Consider the following 16,568-nt stretch of genomic DNA (forward strand, 5'->3'; position numbering starts at 1 on the left):
CAATTTCTACGTGTTCTTGATTCCTGTTCCCCTGATTTTGTTTTAGAGACTTCTGTAGGTTTCCTCGTTGGCTTTACAGACACATCTTAAGTCTCTTCCAGAAATCGTGCTACCTTGCAGCTCCTCCGGAGCACGGTTGCACCTGGGGGCTTGCTGGCTCCTGTCCATGGTTCCAGGCGTGTCCTGGGCAGAGTGCTCCAGCTCCACTGCTGTTGCGCCCCCAGCTTCCCCCTTTCCCTGTTCTCACCTATCTGCTGGTTCTAAGACAAACCCAGGGGCCTGGGGCTCCAGCCTCGGTGTGTGGCCTGTGCTGGTGGCCAGCTTCTCTGGGCACTTTGCCCTCCTGTCCTCACCGGGTGGACACAGCCCCTCCTGCTTCCCCCACCTGGCCCCTCCCGGCCCGCTGCTTGTTGCCTAGACTTGCCAGGTTGAGTGTCCCTTTGTGTCCCCCTGCTGGCAGGGTGTGCACGGTGTGGCGGACGTGCTCAGGGGCCTCTGCACTCGGGTCCTCTTCTCCTCAGAGGCGGTGGGAGCAGCAGCTGGGAACACACTCGAGTCAGGACAGCTCCAGCGCGGCCTCGGGCATCCCGCCTCCTGTCTAGCAGGCAGGATGAGAGCCCACGGGCCCTCCCTGCACAGAGACTGGACGGCCATGTGCTGTTGCCAACTGTTTATTCAGACCCTGAATACGTGACCAGTGACATGCATGTCCCCTGGGCCCACTGTAGCCTGCCCTGCACCTCGACCCTGCTTGCTGGACAGTTCCCAGAGGAGGGAACCTGGGCCGCCTGGGCCACATTTGGCCCAGCAAACACCACCAGGGCCCTGCGGGGCGGCTGGGCATGTCATACTGGAACATGTCATACTGACCGTCCCGGGCCCGGGCCCAGGCCCAGGGGAAGGGAGTGGGTGAAGGGCAGAGGCCCCCAGTGTCTTGTGCGCCCCAAGCCAGCCAGGAGACAGCCTGGCTGCCCAGCACGAGCATCACAGCGGTGGGAGAGGGTATGCATGTGCGAGCGTGGCGGGGGCCGGGCCGTCCCCTCCCTGCGGCCCTGCTAAACCCCCCTTCCTAAGGCATTACTGCTGCAAGTTTCTCTGCCCCCCAGTGTGGTTGGGGCAGCAGCCCAGAGCCCGGCAAAGGGCCACGGGCCTCTGTCGTGTCCTCGGTGGGTCCCAGTGCCCCTCAGCGCCGCTGGCTGGCAAACCAGGAGAAGAAGGGGCGTGGGCGGGGGCGCCGGGCCTGATGGACACGCACAGCGCGCGGTGAGCGCCAGGCCTTGATGGTGGCATCGTCGCTGGCTGTCAGCAGGAGCTCCTGCTCCTGGGGGCTGAAGACCACCGAGTTGACCACATCCTGGTGCCGCAGCTTGGCCAGGCAGATGTTGTAGTGGCGGTCCCAGATGTAGCCGTGCCGGTCCTCCGCCCCACTGCAGGACAGCCTGGGATGAGCCCCGCCAGGCACCCCGAGGCCCACCCCTCCCCCGCCCCGCCCCGCCCGGACCTGGCCACGAAGTCCCTGCTGACGTCCAGGAAGATGAAGAAGCACTCGTCGTTGGGTGTGTAGGCGCGGTGGGCACGCAAGGCCCGCTTCACCTCCCGCATGGTCTTGAGGTCGAACACCAGCAGGTCGATCTCCTCCGCAATGGGCGGCGGCTGCATGGGGTCAGCCACCACCGAGCCGCTGGGCCAGGCACGGCTGTTCACATACAGGTACCTGCGAGGGGCACGCCGCTCAGTACGCACCCCTGGACACCCCGCCCGGGACTCTGCTGGGGGCCCACCTGTTGTCGGGGGACAGGCCCATGCCGATGATGTGTCCGTGCACGTCAATGACGTGGTCCAGCGCATCGAAGAAGGCGTCGGAGCCCCGCCCCTCACCCAGCACAGGTCCCGCCGTGGTCATCTGGTGCGGCAGGATCTGCTTGATGCCTGCAGGACAGCCGGGGAAGGCGGCCCTCAGCCCAGGCAGAACCTGGGTGCCTGGGGGCACTGCCTGCCCTGTGGGCCCCGGACCCAGGAAGCTGAACCAGGGCTGGGCCTCTGCCCATAAACTGCCAGCACCCCTGCCCAGGGCAGCCTCACCCCGGGGCCCCTCACCGATCTGGTGCGGCGAGTAGGTGAGGCAGCCAGTGGTGAAGATGAGAAGTTTGTTTCTGGCGTCGGCTGTGCTGGGCTCAGGGGGCTTGGTGCGGCCCTGGGCCAGCAGCTCTGCCACCTTAGTCTCCAGCATGCGCTCCGACAGCTGGGGCTGTGCCCGGCCCTCCAGGAGGCCGTCCAGGAGGCGCCGCAAGCCCTTGGCGCCGGCTGGGCCTGGGCTGGCCTCCTCCTCTTCACCGTCACTGCCCAGGTCGAAGACGCGGCCCGGGGCATTGTCAGGGGCGCCGGCGTCCAGCAGGAGGTCAGGGCTGTCGAAGCGGCTGCAGTCGGCCACCATGACGGTGCGGATGGTGCTGGCATTGAGGTTCTGGATCTTGAAGAGCCGCTTCACCACGTTCACGTTCTCAGACTCCACGTCCTGGAGTGGGGAGCGCAGGGGTGGGAATGGGCTAGGTAGGGGATGGGTGGGTGGGGGCTGTCGCGACCGAAGGGCCCGCCCATGCGCACCTGGAAGGCGTTGTTGAGCCAGAGCACCGAGCAGGACGTGATGTCCCCAATGCGGTGTAGGTTGCCCGAGATCAAGCTGGTGTCGGTGAGCCAACAGCCGAACACGTCGTAGGGCTTGTTGCGCACGCGAGACAGCAGGGCGAAGGTGTCTGGCGGGAGCAGCTAGATGCGGCAGGGTTGTCTGCGCGGAGGGGTGGGACCAGGGCGTGGCCGGGGTGGGAGGAGCAGAGACGGGAGAGGGTGGGACCGGGAGGGGCGGGGCCTTCCCGGAGGGCCACCCCGCCCCAGGCCCCCTCTCACCTAGGCTGATGACTGCGATCTCGCCAGAGGAGGAGTTGTGGGGCCCTAGGAACACCCCCGATGCCAGCAGCAGCGAGTCGTCCTGGTTGAACTGGGAGAACTGGGTGTAGCTCCAGTTGTAGGGCCTCATGTCTGCGCTGTGCAGCAGCGAGATCGTCAGGTCGTTGTTCCAGATCTGCGTGGAGGGGCCGAGTCAGGGGGCACCTGGGCCCCTCTCCTGGCCGGCTCAGCCAAGCCGGTGCCCAGAAACCGCCATCGGGCGGGGGCTTCTTGTCCCTGGCTGTCACCCCTGGCCTGGCCTCTCTCCCCACCGGGTCGGGCTGCCCTCACCTTCACAGTACAGTCCTTGGAGCAGGAAGCGAATTGGTAGCCCGAGTGGGAGAAGCTGAGGTGCAGGACCTGGTCAGTGTGCTCCCTGAGAGTCTGCACCTCCACGCACGGCACCGTGTCGTAGAGCCGCCGGAACTCCTCGTACCAGGACGTGGCCGCTGTTGGGGGGGGGGGTCACCCTGATGCCTTGACAGAGAGGGGGCCAGCCCTGCCCCTCAGCCTCCCTACCAGGCCCTGGCTTGGAAGCCCGGTCTGGCTATCCCAGACCAGCGTGAGGACCAATGGGCTTCGGGGCCGAGTGCAAGTGCTGACCTGGGTGTCGGGGCACGTCGCGGGCCACCTGGTAGTAGCGGTAGAACTGCTCCCTCCACAAGAACTCGTCCCGGGACACGGCCTGCCATTGGCGGCACACCAGACCAGCGGCCAGCACGTCAGCTGGGCCCAAGCTCAGGAAGATCTGGTAAACGAGGCTGTCGGGGAGCAGGGGCGTGCCCCCCTCGTCCATCGTGACATTCTGCCCAGGCGGTCCTGAAACGCATGCACGGTCCCCTTAGCCACCAGTCAGACCAGAGAGGACACTGGCCTCTAGACCCACAGAAAGATGCAGGGGCCAGAGGTGAGCTGAGGCCTCCCAGGGGGGCTCCTCCCACCCCACCAACTGCCCTGCTGGGAATTCCACTGGACTGAGCATGTGCGGCGGACCAGCTGGCACTACCCGTCTGGCCAAGGATCCAAGAGCTTCACCAAGGCCCCCTGGACAGCCGTGCTCCTCAGACCCCACACTCCTGAGCACCCCTGCAAGGCCCAGTGATTCCCTGGAATAGGCAGCAGACACCTCTCAGAACTCCCAGACCTCCTCTGGCCTGAGATGGAGCATGCGGCAGAACACTGGGGACCCCAGACCCACCCTCACCCCAAAAGACCCTTCCCCCAGGGGGACAGGCTCTCTGAGTGAGGCCCTCTGACCTCCCCCAACAGGGTCCTAGGGAGACATCTGGCAGCCAGGGCTGGTGACCGCTCCGAGGTCAAGAAACGAAGGGTCAGTGACCCCCCGCGCACCCTGTCACTCTGACCTTGCTGTCCCAGGCTTCGGAGCTGTCAGCATGGGACAGAGGTCCTTCCGAGAAGAGACTTGGGGCTGGCAGGACGAGGGCCAGCCCGCCCGCCCTAGAAGCCACCAGGGACACCAGCCGGTCCTGGTCGGCCCTGTGGCCTAGGGGATCCCGGCCAGGCAGGCAGGGGGCCAGCGCAGCCACAGCCAGGAGAGCTGGGGGCGGGGCTGGAGCGGGACCGCCCAGCGCCCCCTCCCACCCTCCTTCCGAGGGGCTGCCGGGGGCGGGGCCTCGGCTCAGCTCCCCCTGTCCCGGCGCCGACTGCCTCTGCGACTCATTCATTAGTCGAGGGCGCGGCTGGGGTCGAAGGCCGAGGGGCTGGGCCGGCCGGGCCGGGGATGGGGCCGGGTGACGACGCTTCCCGGGGCCGGGGTGCCGGGGTCCGAACACAGCCCGTGACGACGCTCCCCAGGCCAGGCCCACTCACCGCGGCCGCCTCCGCCCCGCTCCGCTGCCCCCGCCCCGGCGCCCGGGCTCGGCCCGCAGACCCGCTTCCGCCCCCGGTCGCCGCTCCGGCCGCCGCGTCTCTATGATGGAGGCCGCCAGGCCAACGCCACGAGCCCCGGGGCATCGATCGCTGCGGAGGGCCGAGCCCGGCAGCCCGAGTCAGCTGTTACTGCGCCTGCGCTTCAGGCGCCGCGACCCAGGCGGCGCTTCTTAGTGCGCCTGTGCGTGCTCGGTCTCATCCGGAACAGCGCCCCTGGCGGCCGGGAGAGGCGGCGGCCGGCGCCCGGGCCCGTGGGCGGGGCTTACGGGCGAGGCTCATGAGCTCGGTTAGGGTTAGGGTTAGGGTCAGACGCGGCTCAAGACCCGGCTCGGGCAGTTCCCAGTGTTGCGCTCTGAGCAAATGGCTTGAAGAACTCGGGTTCTTCGCTATGAGGATAAGACCAGTTCCTACCTCAAGGGGCTGTTTGCAGTTGAGGGGAAATAACCGTGCAAAGGGATGAGCTCCAGCCACAGTGGAAGTCAGGTGGGACTTGTGGAAGCAGAGCCAGAGGACAGCTCGGACTTTGTACACAGGACGTGGCGTCAGGGCCCTGCCGGGAGGTGCTGGATCAAGGGTGAGGCTGAGTTCATGAGGAGGCGGGGTGGGGTGGGGGGGGACCCTGGCCCAGGGCACGGGTTTGGGGAGGGGGAAGGACAGTCATAGACTTCCTGGGCTGGGCTGGTGGGTGGCACCAGACAGTGGACTCTGACCTGGGACTTGACCATTCTGCCCTGAGCCTCCCCCAATCCTGTCACTGTTGCTGCCGTCGCCATGCTGGCTGCCAGGACTGCAACCCTCTTGACTCTGCTCCTGGCCACCAGCTCCCTGGGCCAGAGGGCTCAGAGACCCCCTAGGCCCCCCTCCTCCATCAGCACCATTCAGCCCAAGGCCAACTTCAATGCTCAGCAGGTAGAGTTGGGAGGAGGTGGGGGGTCGGAGCTTTGCAGCCCCCATCCCCACCTGCTCTCATGGCCTGTCCTCCAGTTTGCAGGGACGTGGCTCCTTGTGGCCGTGGCCTCCTCGTGTCGTTTTCTGCAGGAGCAGGGCCACCGGGCTGAGGCCACCACACTGCACGTGGCTCCTCAGGGTGCAGCCATGGCCGTCAGCACCTTCCGAAAGCTGTGAGTCCCGGCACGGACCCTGACCCCACCCAGCCCCCGACTCCCGTCTCAGTCCCTTGCCCCACCCCAGCCCTTAGCCCTGCCCCCGTTGTGGTCTGGACCAGTGTCCCAAGAGGTCCTGCCCAGTTTGGGGACCCCAAGCCTGCCGTGCCTCCTCCCAACCCCCACCTCTCCCAGGGATGGGATTTGCTGGCAGGTGCGTCAGCTCTACGGAGACACAGGGCTCCCAGGTCGCTTTCTGCTCCAAGGTGAGGAGGCAAGACCAGCCGGGGATGAGGGTGCGGGGCTGGGGAAGGGGCTGACGTGGCTGACCCAGCTCCGCCTAGCCCGAGGGGCCCGAGGGGCGGTGGACGTGGTCGTCGGGGAGACGGACTACGGGTCCTTCGCCATCCTGTACCTGGAGCGGGCACGGCAGCTGTCGGTGAAGCTGTATGGTACGTCCACGCAGGAACCGGGCCTGCACACACCCAGGGCCACCCAGGTGGAGCTGGGCAAGCCCAGCTGGACACACGGCCCCTCCTCCGACTTCCCCTGCCTGAGATGGGGACAGAGAGGGGACCGGGAGGGGCGGGGGTCACAGCCCCAGGCACACAGCCCAGCGCCCAGAGGGCCCTGCCCCCACCAGCCAGCAGGTGCCAGGAGCCCTGTGTTCCGCAGCCCGCTCGCTCCCCGTAAGGGATTCAGTCCTGAGCATGTTTGAGCAGCGGGTCCAGGGGGCCAACCTGACCGAGGACCACATCCTGTTCTTCCCCAAGTACGGTGAGTGTCCCGGCCCCTGGTGGTCTGCCTTGCCCCCTCGTGTCTCGCCTCTGCCACTTCTGACCCCTGCCCCGGCCCCCAGGTTTCTGTGAGGCTGCTGACCAGTTCCACACCCTGGATGGTGAGTGGGCAGCGCCGGCTGGGTGGCGAGGTGAGGGGCGGGCACCCTGCGGCTCCCTCACTAGCTGAGTCTCATCTCTGCTGCAGAAGTGAGGAGGTGAGGCCGGGCAGCAGCCACGCCCCGAGAGAGAGCCAAGATTCTGGAGGTGGGGGCACCCACTGCCCCCCTCTCTGAGCGGGGGACTCTCCCATCTGCCCCCAAAGCTGCCCCTCACCCCTGCCAGGAGCTCAGGGCGCTGCCTTCATTAAACACCATTAGCCTTGGGCCCTGACTTCTTACTGTGCTGGACCCCGCCAGGGCCGCTGCTCACCCAGTCATCTCCTGGACACGTGGGGCTGCTTCCCCGGTGGCCCAGGAGGGGCAGCGGCTCATTCTCCTGGACAGGAGCCCTCCAGGGAGGTAGGCAGGGTAGAGCCTAGAGTGTCTGGTGCCCTGCCCTGCTGGGCCCCGGTGTCCCCTCTTCCATCGACCCTGCCCCCCCAACCCTGGTGTCCCCTCCTCCGTCGGCCCCTCACTATGGCCGCCCCTGCCCTTCTCTGCTCCCTGACTCTGAACACCCCTGCCCTGCTGGCCTCTCTGGGCTGCCCTGAGCTGGCCCAGACCTGAGTGCACCCCTGTCCAGACACTCTGGCCTTTTCTGGAAGGATGTGTGGCCCCCCACAGAGGTCCTTCTGGCCTCCTACTGACCCCTGAGCTCCTCCCTCCTGGGAGGCAGGAGCCCTGTGGCCTGAGGCAGGATGGGCCGCTAGGGAGGGGCAGGCGATTTCAAGGGGGCAGGCAGGGAGACCCCCCTCCCAGTTCCTGGACTCGGTGCCTGGGTCTGGGGCGAGCTGGCAGGAGGGTGGGAGGCTGAGCTGCCCCTCACAGCCGCCCCAGGGGCTGGCGGGGCCAGACAGCATGGGACTGGCCTGGGAGCAGGACTGACCCCTGCCCCGCGCTGAGTCCATTCCTGGCATTGGGCAGCCGGGTGCCCCTAGGGGAGATCATGAGGGCAGGCAGGCCACAAAGAGAGGTGGGGGGTCTGTACCCCAACCTGAGGAAGCAGGCCTGCCTATCTCACCTGCCACGATTGGGGTGAGCACAGGGGCTCTGGGTGCACAGGGGAGGGACCCCTGAACAGACTGAGTGCCCCTCAGGAGCCCACAGCCAGCATCTGTCCTAGGTCATCAGCCAGGAGGGACCACAAGATGATCTCTGATCTGTAGAGACTTTTCTGGAATGACGGAGCTCCAAGGCCCAGGGAGAGGCAGGCAGGGGCTGGAAATGAGGGAAGGGGTCCTCACCTGCCAAAGGCGGCCTGGAGGGGTCCCTCCAAGTGACTCCAGACTGTCAAGAGGAGGTGTGGGCTTGGGGACAGGGACACTCCCCCAGGCAGACTGGGTGGCCCTTCCACACACCAAGGTCCCAGCCAATTTGCCTGTCCCTGGCCAAGGGTCCCCCTAGGGTAGAGAAAAGGCCAGAGGGTCAGATCTACCACTGCAAACACCTGAAGGCTGAGAGTCAGCGGCCCAGGGGCGGGAGCACAGAACAGATCACTCTGGGGGCCAACTGTACCCCTCTCTCCAGAGTCCCCCCAGGGGCTCCCACAGGCAGGGACAGCTGCCGGAGACTGTGGGGAGGGAAGTGCTCTGGCATCCTGTCCCCTACTGGTGAGAGCCCGTCCAGACGCACCTCCCCGGGTTGAGCAGCTGAGGGCGTCCGAGGTCCTCCAATCCCTCGGGAGCCTGCTGGGCCTGTGCCCTGACAGGTCCAAGGACCCCACCACCGTTCCCAGGGGGAGGCTGGCTTTCTCTCCCCCGCCAGCCTCCCCCGCCCCTGCCCGCCCAGGCCTGAACCGAGAATCAGGCCCACATGGTGGCCGCCAGTTGGCCAACCAGCAGTGTCCCCTGGGGCACTGCGGGTGACCGTGCCTGGCACACTGCTTGCAGGAGCACTGTGTGCACACCCCTCCCCACGCCAGCCTCCCTCCAGAGAACTTGGGGGAGGGGGAGGGCAAATGGCGGCCCCCAGGCTGGGGCCAGAATAGGGCTGGAGGGTCAGGGAGCTGGTAACTGGCTGGGCCAAAGCTCGGTCTGGGAAATGGCCCCAGGCCACCCCGTCTGGGGACCCTAGCTCAGCGTCCATCTGATGAGTGTTCCTGAAGTGCCCCACTGCACGCCAGGTCCTGGGCATACGGATGGGCAGTTCTCTTCCCTGGGGGCCTGAAGTCCAGGCCTTGCCACTCTGACCTCTGGTGAGGCTGAGGGGGCACCAGGGCTGGACCCCCACCCCAGCCCCCATTTTGTCCCCTCCAGCAGCTTCCCCCCTGGGCTAGGGGGAGGACCAGGCCACCCCAGGTGATGATAACAGAGCAGAGGGGACCACTGCCTGGTCCCTGGAGACCAGGGTCAGAGGCCCCTGGTCCCCCCTGCCTGCCCACCTGCCCTCCTCATCCACTGACCCAGTCCAGACTGGAAGGAGCCCACAGTGAGTAGGGACCGCTCCTGACACCCTACTGGGCTGTGCCCACCCAGTGTCCCTCAGCACTGGACTCCCAGAAGGGCAGAGAGGTTGGGCTCTGGGAAGCAGGGAAGGCAGGGACCCCACAGAGCAGAGCTGGAGGCCACAGGGCACTTGCGTCTCACGGGCCGGGCTGAGAGCTGACGGTGCCCCAGAGAGCCCCCCGCACGCCTGGCCCCGTGCCTCCTGGGCAGAAACGAGGCCTCTGTTCTGCGGTGTGGGTGGTTTCAGGCCGCGGGCGAGGCTCGTCAGATCCCCACTCTCGGGGCCTCTGGGGAAGCAGGGTCTGTCCAGCAGGGCCGAGTGGCCACAGAGCAGCCCCGCCTGCCCTCCCAGGCCTCCCAGTCGGCTCCTTACCCGGGTGGGGGGCGGCGGGTACGGAGTGCTACCATCATGATGTGTTTTATTTGCACATAAACGTTTAATGAGCCCTAGATGAGTTTTCAAAAACTAGGTGAAACAGTTGTAGCTCTAGGTGAGTCGTTTTTATGGAAAAATGTACTAATTGATTTTTGCCTTTTAATTATAATAGGTGGTTTTTAATACTTTAGAAGAAAACATGCCTTTAAAAATCTATGGAAGGTCCTACTCTGCTGGGCCCACACCAGGGTGGAAGCACTGGGGCTGGTGGAGCAGGGGAGGGAGCAGGGGGCCGGGGTGGGGAGCCCAGGCCTAGGGCACCTGATGTCCAACATAGGGCGTCCCTGGCCTCCACTGCTGCATGCACTTTGTGCCAAGGCCTGTGCTGACCAGGGAAGGCCAGGTCGTCACGGGGCCCTGGCAGGGTGGGGGTACTTGGGGAGGGGCCGCTGTCCCATGCTGACACTCTGAGCTCCAAACTTCCCCAGAGCACCCTGTGGACAAGGCAGTGTCGGGAAGGCAGCAGCCTCCAGCCAGGCTGGTGCACCCCAGCCCGGGTGTCCCGGCACAGAGGGCTGGTTTCGGTGGGTCCTTGGAAAGGTTTAGGGTCAGGCGGGGATCGCTGGGGTGGGGTTGGTGCCTGCAGCGGGGAGGTGGAGGCCAGGCACTCGGAGGTCTGGGAGGGAGCTGCTGCCCCAGCTTCTGCCCGAGACTAAGGGGTCTTTTTGGAAGGTCATGGAAAACCACCCAGATGTTTGCAGCTTCTCCCCCAGGGAGTTCAAGGAATGGGGATTGGCTCCCCAGACCCCCACCCAGGCTGGACGAGCCCCCCAAGCCGCCCCAGGCCCAGGGCGGGGGGAGGTGGCCGAGGACACACTCCCTGGTCAGGTGCAGGCCCTTCCCGCTGTTGTGGGGCCCACGCACACGCCCGGCGGCCCGAGGGAGGGCAGGCTGTGCTCTTTCCTCCGGGGTGGCTGGGGCGGGCCACATGCCCAGAGCATGCCCCCCTCCTCCCCGACTGCCCTCCAGCCCCTAGGACCAGCGTGTGGGTGCCCACCCCCTCTAGGCTGGGCTTCCCTGGCCCTTGCCCTCCCCCTGGCATGACTGCGGAACCCCTGACCCAGCTCTTCCCCCAACTTGGTTTTGGAGGTGTGCAGAACAGCGTGGGGGCTGGCAGGTCCAGGCTCTGCACTGTGTTCCCATAGCACGAACGCCGCGGCCCTGACCCCTGGGGACTGGGATAGGTCGTGCTTCCTGTTGCGCCAGGAGCATCCTGTTCTGCATGCACAGTGGCAGGGGTGCAGCGGGGGTAGGGCTGGGTGGGGGAGGCGCTGCCAGCCTCAGACCCCCAGGAAGGGGGCCAGTGGGGTGCAGAGCTGGTGGGGGGTCTCAGAAATCAGAGTGCAAGGCTCAGGGACCTCCCTGGGGGCTGCTGGACCCCCTCCCCAGGCTGAGACCCAGAGGCCCCCAGCTTTGATGGGCTGGATCTGAGGTGGGCCCCGCCCCTGCCTAGCCCAGTCCCAGGCCCTCTGCGCCCACCTCTCCTGCCTGCCCTGAGGCAGAGGGTGAAGGGGGCCCGCCTCCGGTGGGGGGTGCCTGCCAGGCAGGCACATAAAGAGATGAGTCTGAGCCAGCAGCACCGGCGGCCACTTCTCTTGCCTCTGTCCTGGCTGGGATGGGGCCCTGGTGTGCCCTGTGGGTGCTGCTGGCCCTGCTGAGAGACCTGAGGGGCCTGACCGCGGACCAGGCACTCAGCAGCTCAGTCCTGCAGAGCTTCCAAGCAGCTCAGGTCAGGAGCTGGTCGGGAGGGGGGTGCAGCTGGCCGGGGTCCAAGTGCAGGGAGAGAGGAGGACCATGCCCGCCAGGGGAGTCCAGCCTAGCCAGTCCTGCTCTCGGCACCCCTACCCTGACCTCCAACAGAAGGGGACCCTAGAGAGACCTTCCAGGGCCCGCCACTCCCTCTGTAATCCCTGCCAGTCCCTGTGAGGTGGGGACATCTCAGTCCCTCTGCACACATGGGAACCTGAGGCTCAGAGCAGCCAGCCATGGGCCAGGATCACCACCCCCTGCCAGACCCAAGGCGTCCTGCCCACGGGAGCGGGGTGGGCCCAGCCGGAGCCGTTGCCTGGGGAGGGGCCCTGGGGGCTCCTGGGCTCCACCACCCCCAGCCTCCTGCAGTTCCAGGGGCTGTGGTTCGTTCTCGGCCTGGCAGGCAGCACCCACAGGACTGTGGACAGGTCCCTGCTGAGCCCTTTCACAGCAACGTTCGAGCTGCGTGAAGACAGCCGCCTTGAAGTGTCGTACGCCATGATCCGGTGAGTGAGGGCGCTGGGCCTGTGCCCCTAGAAGCCAATGGCTCTGTGACTCGGGCCCACCCTGGGTCTGGGCCACATTCTCCCCAGGCCTTCCTCCTAATGTGACTTCCAGCATGGGCTGCTAATGACCCAGTCCAGCTCTGGGGGTGTACACAAACAAGGGCAGGCACTTACTAGATTACAGACTCGGAAGAGCCCGCGGGCTAATGGATTTCAGGTACAGCTGGATCCAGGAGCTCAACGCTGTGATCCAGGCCCCATCACCCCCTCTTTCTCCTTCTCTTAGCTTGGCCTGCCCTAGATTTCTGTTCGAGCAGGTTCTCACCTCACAGGGGTAAGACAGTGGCTGACCCTGCTGTCCTTCTCAGGGTCCCAATTCCAGAAAAGAGGGAACATCCAAGCCGGCCGGCTGGTGGTATCTGATTGGCTCTTCTTGAGCCGTGTGCTGCTCCAGGACCATCTGGGGTGACAGGCGCTCTGGTGGTCTGGCTGGGATGCCCCGTTGAGGGGAAGTGGGGAGCCTTGATGGGCAACTCTGGGAGCCCCTGGAGGGCGGTGCAGCCCTCCTGGGGGGAGCTGATGCTGCGAGGGCCCCTCCCCTGGCAGCCCCTCCTGCAGGCTCCGTGGCCTTGCTTGCTCACTTGCCAGAGACCCCTTTGCTTAGGGCTGTTTGGTTCCAAGTAGCATGAAACCGTAAGCCTAAGCAAGGCGGTCTGTCCGCCAGGGGCAGCTCCTGAGGCCAAGAATGGGACTCAGTGCAGCCTCTGAGGGACAGCACCCAGCCCCTGCGCTGGCCCGCCGCCGGCCCTCAGAGCCTCGTGTGGGCTCAGCCGCGGCGGACCCCCGCCTGGGCGTCTCGGAGGCTGATTAGGTGGGGAGAGAGGGACCCGGGGCAGAAGCAGCCTCGGAAGCCTTGTGGGCAGCCCCAGTGCTCCCCCACCGGCAGGCCAGGCGGCGTGGCCCAGTTGCTTCTCAGGCAAGTGCATTCACCTGGCCCTTCACTGGGGACTGAGGAGAGGGAGGGAGGGAGGCCAGGCCCAGCTCCGCCCTCTCGCTCCCCCCACCCTGCCCGAAGCCCAGGGCTGCTGGCTGGGGTGCTGGCCCCCAGCTCTCCTTCAGGGCCCCTTGCCGCCCAGAAGTCTGCTTCTCCTCCGAGCACACTTCAGGTCCTGCTCCAGGCTAGGGAGTGGTCCACAGGGTGGGGGGGCTGGACTGAGGCTGCACAGGGGAGAGCTCGCCCCCAACTCTTCCAGGAGGGGGCGGTCCAGACACCTGACAGACCAGGGCGGAGACACCCCTCCAGGGAGAGGCAAAGTCCCCAGCCGGCCAGGCCCTGCTCAGGGCTCAAGACCAGGGGCTCCCCTGGTGAGCCGGCCTGGGCAGCCCCTGTGAAAGGGGACGACGCTGGTGGCCCAGCCAGGCTCTGGAACCTTCCTCCTCTGCCTCTCCCCCACCCCGACAGGGGCCGTCGCTGTGTGACCTGGTCTTATGTACTGATTTCGGGGACCCAGCCTGGGAAGTTCTCAGTGGACAACAGCGGAGGTGAGGCGGCGGGCAGAGGGGAGGACAGCCTGGGGGTGCTGGTGGGAGGACCCTGACTCTGTGGCCCTGACGCCCCCAGTGCCCGGGGGAGACCCAGAGGAGGTCCAGGTGTACGACACCGACTACACCACGTTTGCCCTAGTGCTCTCCAGGAGACAGTCCGGTGACCAGGGGATCCTCAGGATCTACCTGCTGTGTGAGCCCCTCGCCCTGCAGCCATGGTGGAGAAGGGGGGTGAAGGAGGGGGGCACCTCAGGGCAGGGGCCACCCGCCACTCACTACCCACCCTAGTGGCTGAAGGCCACGCCTTGTTCCTTGGGCCCCAGGCAGGATGTGGGCCATACAGACTGAGGTGCTAGACAAATTCGTCTGCCTGGTCAGAGCGCAGGGCCTCTCGGATAACAACATTGTCTTCCCGGACTTGACAGGTAGCCGGCTCCCGGGGTGCGCTGGGGGCCTGGACTGAAAGTGGGCGTCTGCCCTTGGGCCCCCGAAGCCCTGCGGTGGCCCTGTGGTGGGGGGGCCACAACCTGCACTCGAGGTCACATGTGGGGTCCCAGCACCCCCAAGTGTTCAGCCTGAGCCCGAACTAGGCTACATGACTCCTTGGTCTTCCCCCCACCACCCAGGCCCCAACCTAGGCCACCCCCTCCTCACTCCAGGAGCATTTCCCACTGTGTTTCTTGCCTCTGGCCCTTTGCACGTGCACAAGAACAGGCACATCCACTGACAGGCATGTGCACAAAACACGTACAGATGCACACACAGAGACGTGCAGAGCCTACACACAAGCATATGCCACGCACACACGCGTGTGCACAGGGAGAGAGGCACTCCGGCGCACACAGGCTCCCAAGCATGCACACTGCACACCCATGGTGCCCAGGTCTGCAGTGAGTCTGGGGACCCGAGGTGGTGGTGGGGCGCTTCCTGAGGAGCCCAGGCTGGGGGCAGGACAGCGCCCTGGGGTGCATGTCCCTCAGCCCCACCCTTCCCCTTCCCCTTCCCCTGACGGGACTGCAGGCTTCCTTCCTCCCTCCCTCCTGCCCCTCCTCCTCTTCGTGTGTGTGTGTGTGTGTGTGTGTGTGTGTGTGTGTCTCAGTCTCCCTTCTGGCTCCGCCCCCTCTCTCCCTCCAACCCCACCCCTCCGTCCTGAGGCTCTGTCTCTCCCCGCAGACTGGTCACTCCACCCAGATGCCTGTTGAAGGATGAGGTGCTTCCTCCCCCAGCCAGGTGCTGCCTCACTGTCCCGTGTGAAATAAACACGCCGGGTTGGGATCCAGGAGTATGAACAACAGTACTCGTGGGGTGGGCGAGCGGCGCAGGTGGGGACCCTCGGCTCCAGGGGCCAGGACTGCCTCTGGGCACCCACGCCCGTCCCCAGCCCGCCAGTGCCGGCCTCACACCCGCTGGGGCTGCACATGCGAGCGGGTGTCTCTGCATGTTGTGCGGAGCTGCACCAGGTCGTGCCCAGAGCAACCCCTCACCCTCCCCGACCCCCTGCTGGGTGACTCCGCAGACCCTGGGGCCCCGGCACACAGGGAGGACCCCACGCAGGTGCCCCAGCCTGGGGAGGGGGGAGGGGCTTCCTGCCAGTGGGGATGTGGGGACAAGTGGCCCACGTCTGACCCCCCCCCCCGGCTGTAAGGGCGCTTCAGGAGCAGAGAGCTACAAGCCGGGACACTGCGTCCAAGCACGCACGGACTGCAGCCTACCTGCCCTCCCCTCCTGAGCCTCCCAGACCCCAGGGAGGAGCAGGGAGCACCCAGAGCCCCCGTGGAAATGGCCTCACCAGAGGGCAGAGGGCCTCCAGGGAGACCCCTGCTTGGTGCCTGACCTTCACCTCCAGGAATCTACCCTCCAGAGGTGTCCGGGGCAGGGGCTGTTTAAAACCCCTCAGAAGACAGACCTCCCCGTGTCCCCTTGGCGGTGGAGCCTGGTTCCACAGGCACGTCGCCTGGGCAGGTTGGGCCAGAAACCAGGCAGATCCTGGAACGGGAAGCTGGCCCCGCCGGCCCCAACAGAATCACCCCAGCGACAGACCCGAGGGGCGCCAGGCGCGGCCCCTGCCGCCTTCAGGCCACGAGCTAGCGTGTCCGAGCCCCCAGGGCACAGGCTGCCGAGGCACGGGTTGCGTGGCCGTCGCCCTGTCTCATGCTCCGAGTGGCGCCTGTCACAGAGGAGGCTGTGGACACCAACCCGTGGATAACTGCAGGGGATGCATGGTAGAATGGACGGGTGGCTGTAGGGGGACGGAAGGGTGGAGGTAGGGGTGAAGGTGTCTTGACCTAAGGAGCGTGTGGTTAGGGGTCCTTCCTGCCTGCACGAGCCAGGGATTGGCCACTCTGCTGCGGGGGCCGGCAGCTGGGTTGTAGCCCAGGGGTCTCCAAGGCCATGGTCTCGCTCCCGCCTCGCTCGCTCCTTGGTCCTTCCCTCCCTGACCCATGGTATGCCTGTGGGCAGAGCTCATCCTGAGAGTCAGGTCCGAGCCCTCACCAGCCCAGGGCCTGGGCCAGGCAGGGGACAGCAGCTTGGGGTGGGGTCTGGATGCAGGACCAAGCAGAGAAGAGGACGGGCCCCTCCCTGCCCCAACCACGTGAGTGGGACCTCACAGGCCACATTCTCCCCCTTAACCCTGCACAGACCTGCAGGAGAGGGTCTTCAGCTCCCTCCACAGATGGGGAAACAGGTTCAGGAATGCTGACCGCTTGGCAGGGTCACTGGACCCCTGGCCTCCCCAGAGTGCCGGGTCTGTGGTTCATGCTCAGCCCAGCAGGAAGCACGGACTCAGCTCCACGGTGCGGCTCCCTGTGTGCAGGCGGGAGCCGTCTCCTCTTGAACCTGGGGCTGCACCCTCGGGTGGTGGCCGGCTCCCTAGACACAGGCACAAGCAGAGTGAGACACCTGGGTCACAGGGCTGCTGGTTCCCCCCCAGCAGAGGGAGGGAGGAACCACAGACCCATTTCAAGGGGCTTCAGCTGCCATGTGTGTCACCATAGGAGGACAGAGGTGCCTCCT

At 66.2% G+C, this 16,568-nt stretch overlaps 3 protein-coding genes across 7 annotated transcripts; 2 read left to right on the forward strand and 1 right to left on the reverse strand.

Annotated features, from left to right (window-relative positions):
* Nucleotides 1-655: 655 nt before the first annotated feature.
* FBXW5 (F-box and WD repeat domain containing 5) lies at nucleotides 656-4,906 on the reverse strand. 3 transcript variants are annotated; one of them, XM_032478942.1, is made up of 9 exons: nucleotides 4,774-4,906; nucleotides 3,547-3,762; nucleotides 3,235-3,392; nucleotides 2,905-3,079; nucleotides 2,605-2,753; nucleotides 2,098-2,515; nucleotides 1,782-1,929; nucleotides 1,502-1,714; nucleotides 656-1,427 (listed from the first exon to the last, which is right to left on the reverse strand). In XM_032478942.1, exons 2-9 carry the CDS (start codon nucleotides 3,737-3,739, stop codon nucleotides 1,184-1,186), a joined length of 1,698 nt encoding a protein of 565 aa, XP_032334833.1. In that variant the 5' UTR covers nucleotides 3,740-3,762; nucleotides 4,774-4,906; the 3' UTR covers nucleotides 656-1,183. The 3 variants fall into 3 exon arrangements, with proteins under 3 accessions (XP_032334833.1, XP_032334834.1, XP_032334835.1); XM_032478943.1 differs by lacking the exon at nucleotides 4,774-4,906 and adding an exon at nucleotides 4,308-4,695; XM_032478944.1 differs by lacking the exons at nucleotides 3,235-3,392; nucleotides 4,774-4,906 and having other exon boundaries at nucleotides 3,547-3,677.
* Nucleotides 4,907-5,063: 157 nt separating this feature from the next.
* On the forward strand, nucleotides 5,064-7,098 carry C8G (complement C8 gamma chain). 3 transcript variants are annotated; one of them, XR_004319599.1, is made up of 8 exons: nucleotides 5,064-5,407; nucleotides 5,570-5,742; nucleotides 5,818-5,954; nucleotides 6,132-6,202; nucleotides 6,281-6,388; nucleotides 6,580-6,713; nucleotides 6,796-6,834; nucleotides 6,921-7,098. XR_004319599.1 is itself a non-coding variant. In XM_032478946.1 (8 exons), exons 1-8 carry the CDS (start codon nucleotides 5,290-5,292, stop codon nucleotides 6,932-6,934), a joined length of 708 nt encoding a protein of 235 aa, XP_032334837.1. In that variant the 5' UTR covers nucleotides 5,064-5,289; the 3' UTR covers nucleotides 6,935-7,098. The 3 variants fall into 3 exon arrangements, 2 of the variants coding, with proteins under 2 accessions (XP_032334837.1, XP_032334836.1); XM_032478946.1 differs by having other exon boundaries at nucleotides 5,872-5,954; nucleotides 6,612-6,713; XM_032478945.1 differs by having other exon boundaries at nucleotides 5,096-5,407; nucleotides 6,612-6,713.
* A 4,270-nt stretch (nucleotides 7,099-11,368) lies between these two features.
* LCN12 (lipocalin 12) lies at nucleotides 11,369-15,381 on the forward strand. Its single transcript, XM_032479146.1, has 6 exons — nucleotides 11,369-11,482; nucleotides 11,872-12,008; nucleotides 13,471-13,550; nucleotides 13,630-13,746; nucleotides 13,877-13,978; nucleotides 14,727-15,381. Exons 1-6 carry the CDS (start codon nucleotides 11,369-11,371, stop codon nucleotides 14,753-14,755), a joined length of 579 nt encoding a protein of 192 aa, XP_032335037.1. The 3' UTR covers nucleotides 14,756-15,381.
* Nucleotides 15,382-16,568: the final 1,187 nt, after the last annotated feature.

Source organism: Camelus ferus, chromosome 4 (assembly GCF_009834535.1).
Source record: "Camelus ferus isolate YT-003-E chromosome 4, BCGSAC_Cfer_1.0, whole genome shotgun sequence".
Classification (NCBI taxonomy): Eukaryota; Metazoa; Chordata; class Mammalia; order Artiodactyla; family Camelidae; genus Camelus; species Camelus ferus.

What these genes read in the sequence shown, in the direction of transcription:
- LCN12 (XM_032479146.1), top strand. Translation starts at nt 11,369, where the DNA reads ATGGGGCCCTGGTGTGCCCTGTGGGTGCTGCTGGCCCTGCTGAGAGAC. An exon ending in GTGTCGTACGCCATGATCCG is followed by an intron (nt 12,009 to 13,470) that starts GTGAGTGAGGGC and finishes CCACCCCGACAG; the next exon opens with GGGCCGTCGCTGTGTGACCT. An exon ending in TGTCTTCCCGGACTTGACAG is followed by an intron (nt 13,979 to 14,726) that starts GTAGCCGGCTCC and finishes CTCTCCCCGCAG; the next exon opens with ACTGGTCACTCCACCCAGAT.
- FBXW5 (XM_032478942.1), bottom strand. Translation starts at nt 3,739, where the DNA reads ATGGACGAGGGGGGCACGCCCCTGCTCCCCGACAGCCTCGTTTACCAG. An exon ending in GGCCTGTCCCCCGACAACAG is followed by an intron (nt 1,715 to 1,781) that starts GTGGGCCCCCAG and finishes TGCCCCTCGCAG; the next exon opens with GTACCTGTATGTGAACAGCC. An exon ending in AGCAGGGACTTCGTGGCCAG is followed by an intron (nt 1,428 to 1,501) that starts GTCCGGGCGGGG and finishes GCTGTCCTGCAG; the next exon opens with TGGGGCGGAGGACCGGCACG.
- C8G (XM_032478945.1), top strand. Translation starts at nt 5,290, where the DNA reads ATGAGCTCCAGCCACAGTGGAAGTCAGGTGGGACTTGTGGAAGCAGAG. An exon ending in CGGGAGGTGCTGGATCAAGG is followed by an intron (nt 5,408 to 5,569) that starts GTGAGGCTGAGT and finishes TTCTGCCCTGAG; the next exon opens with CCTCCCCCAATCCTGTCACT. An exon ending in GTCAGCACCTTCCGAAAGCT is followed by an intron (nt 5,955 to 6,131) that starts GTGAGTCCCGGC and finishes CACCTCTCCCAG; the next exon opens with GGATGGGATTTGCTGGCAGG.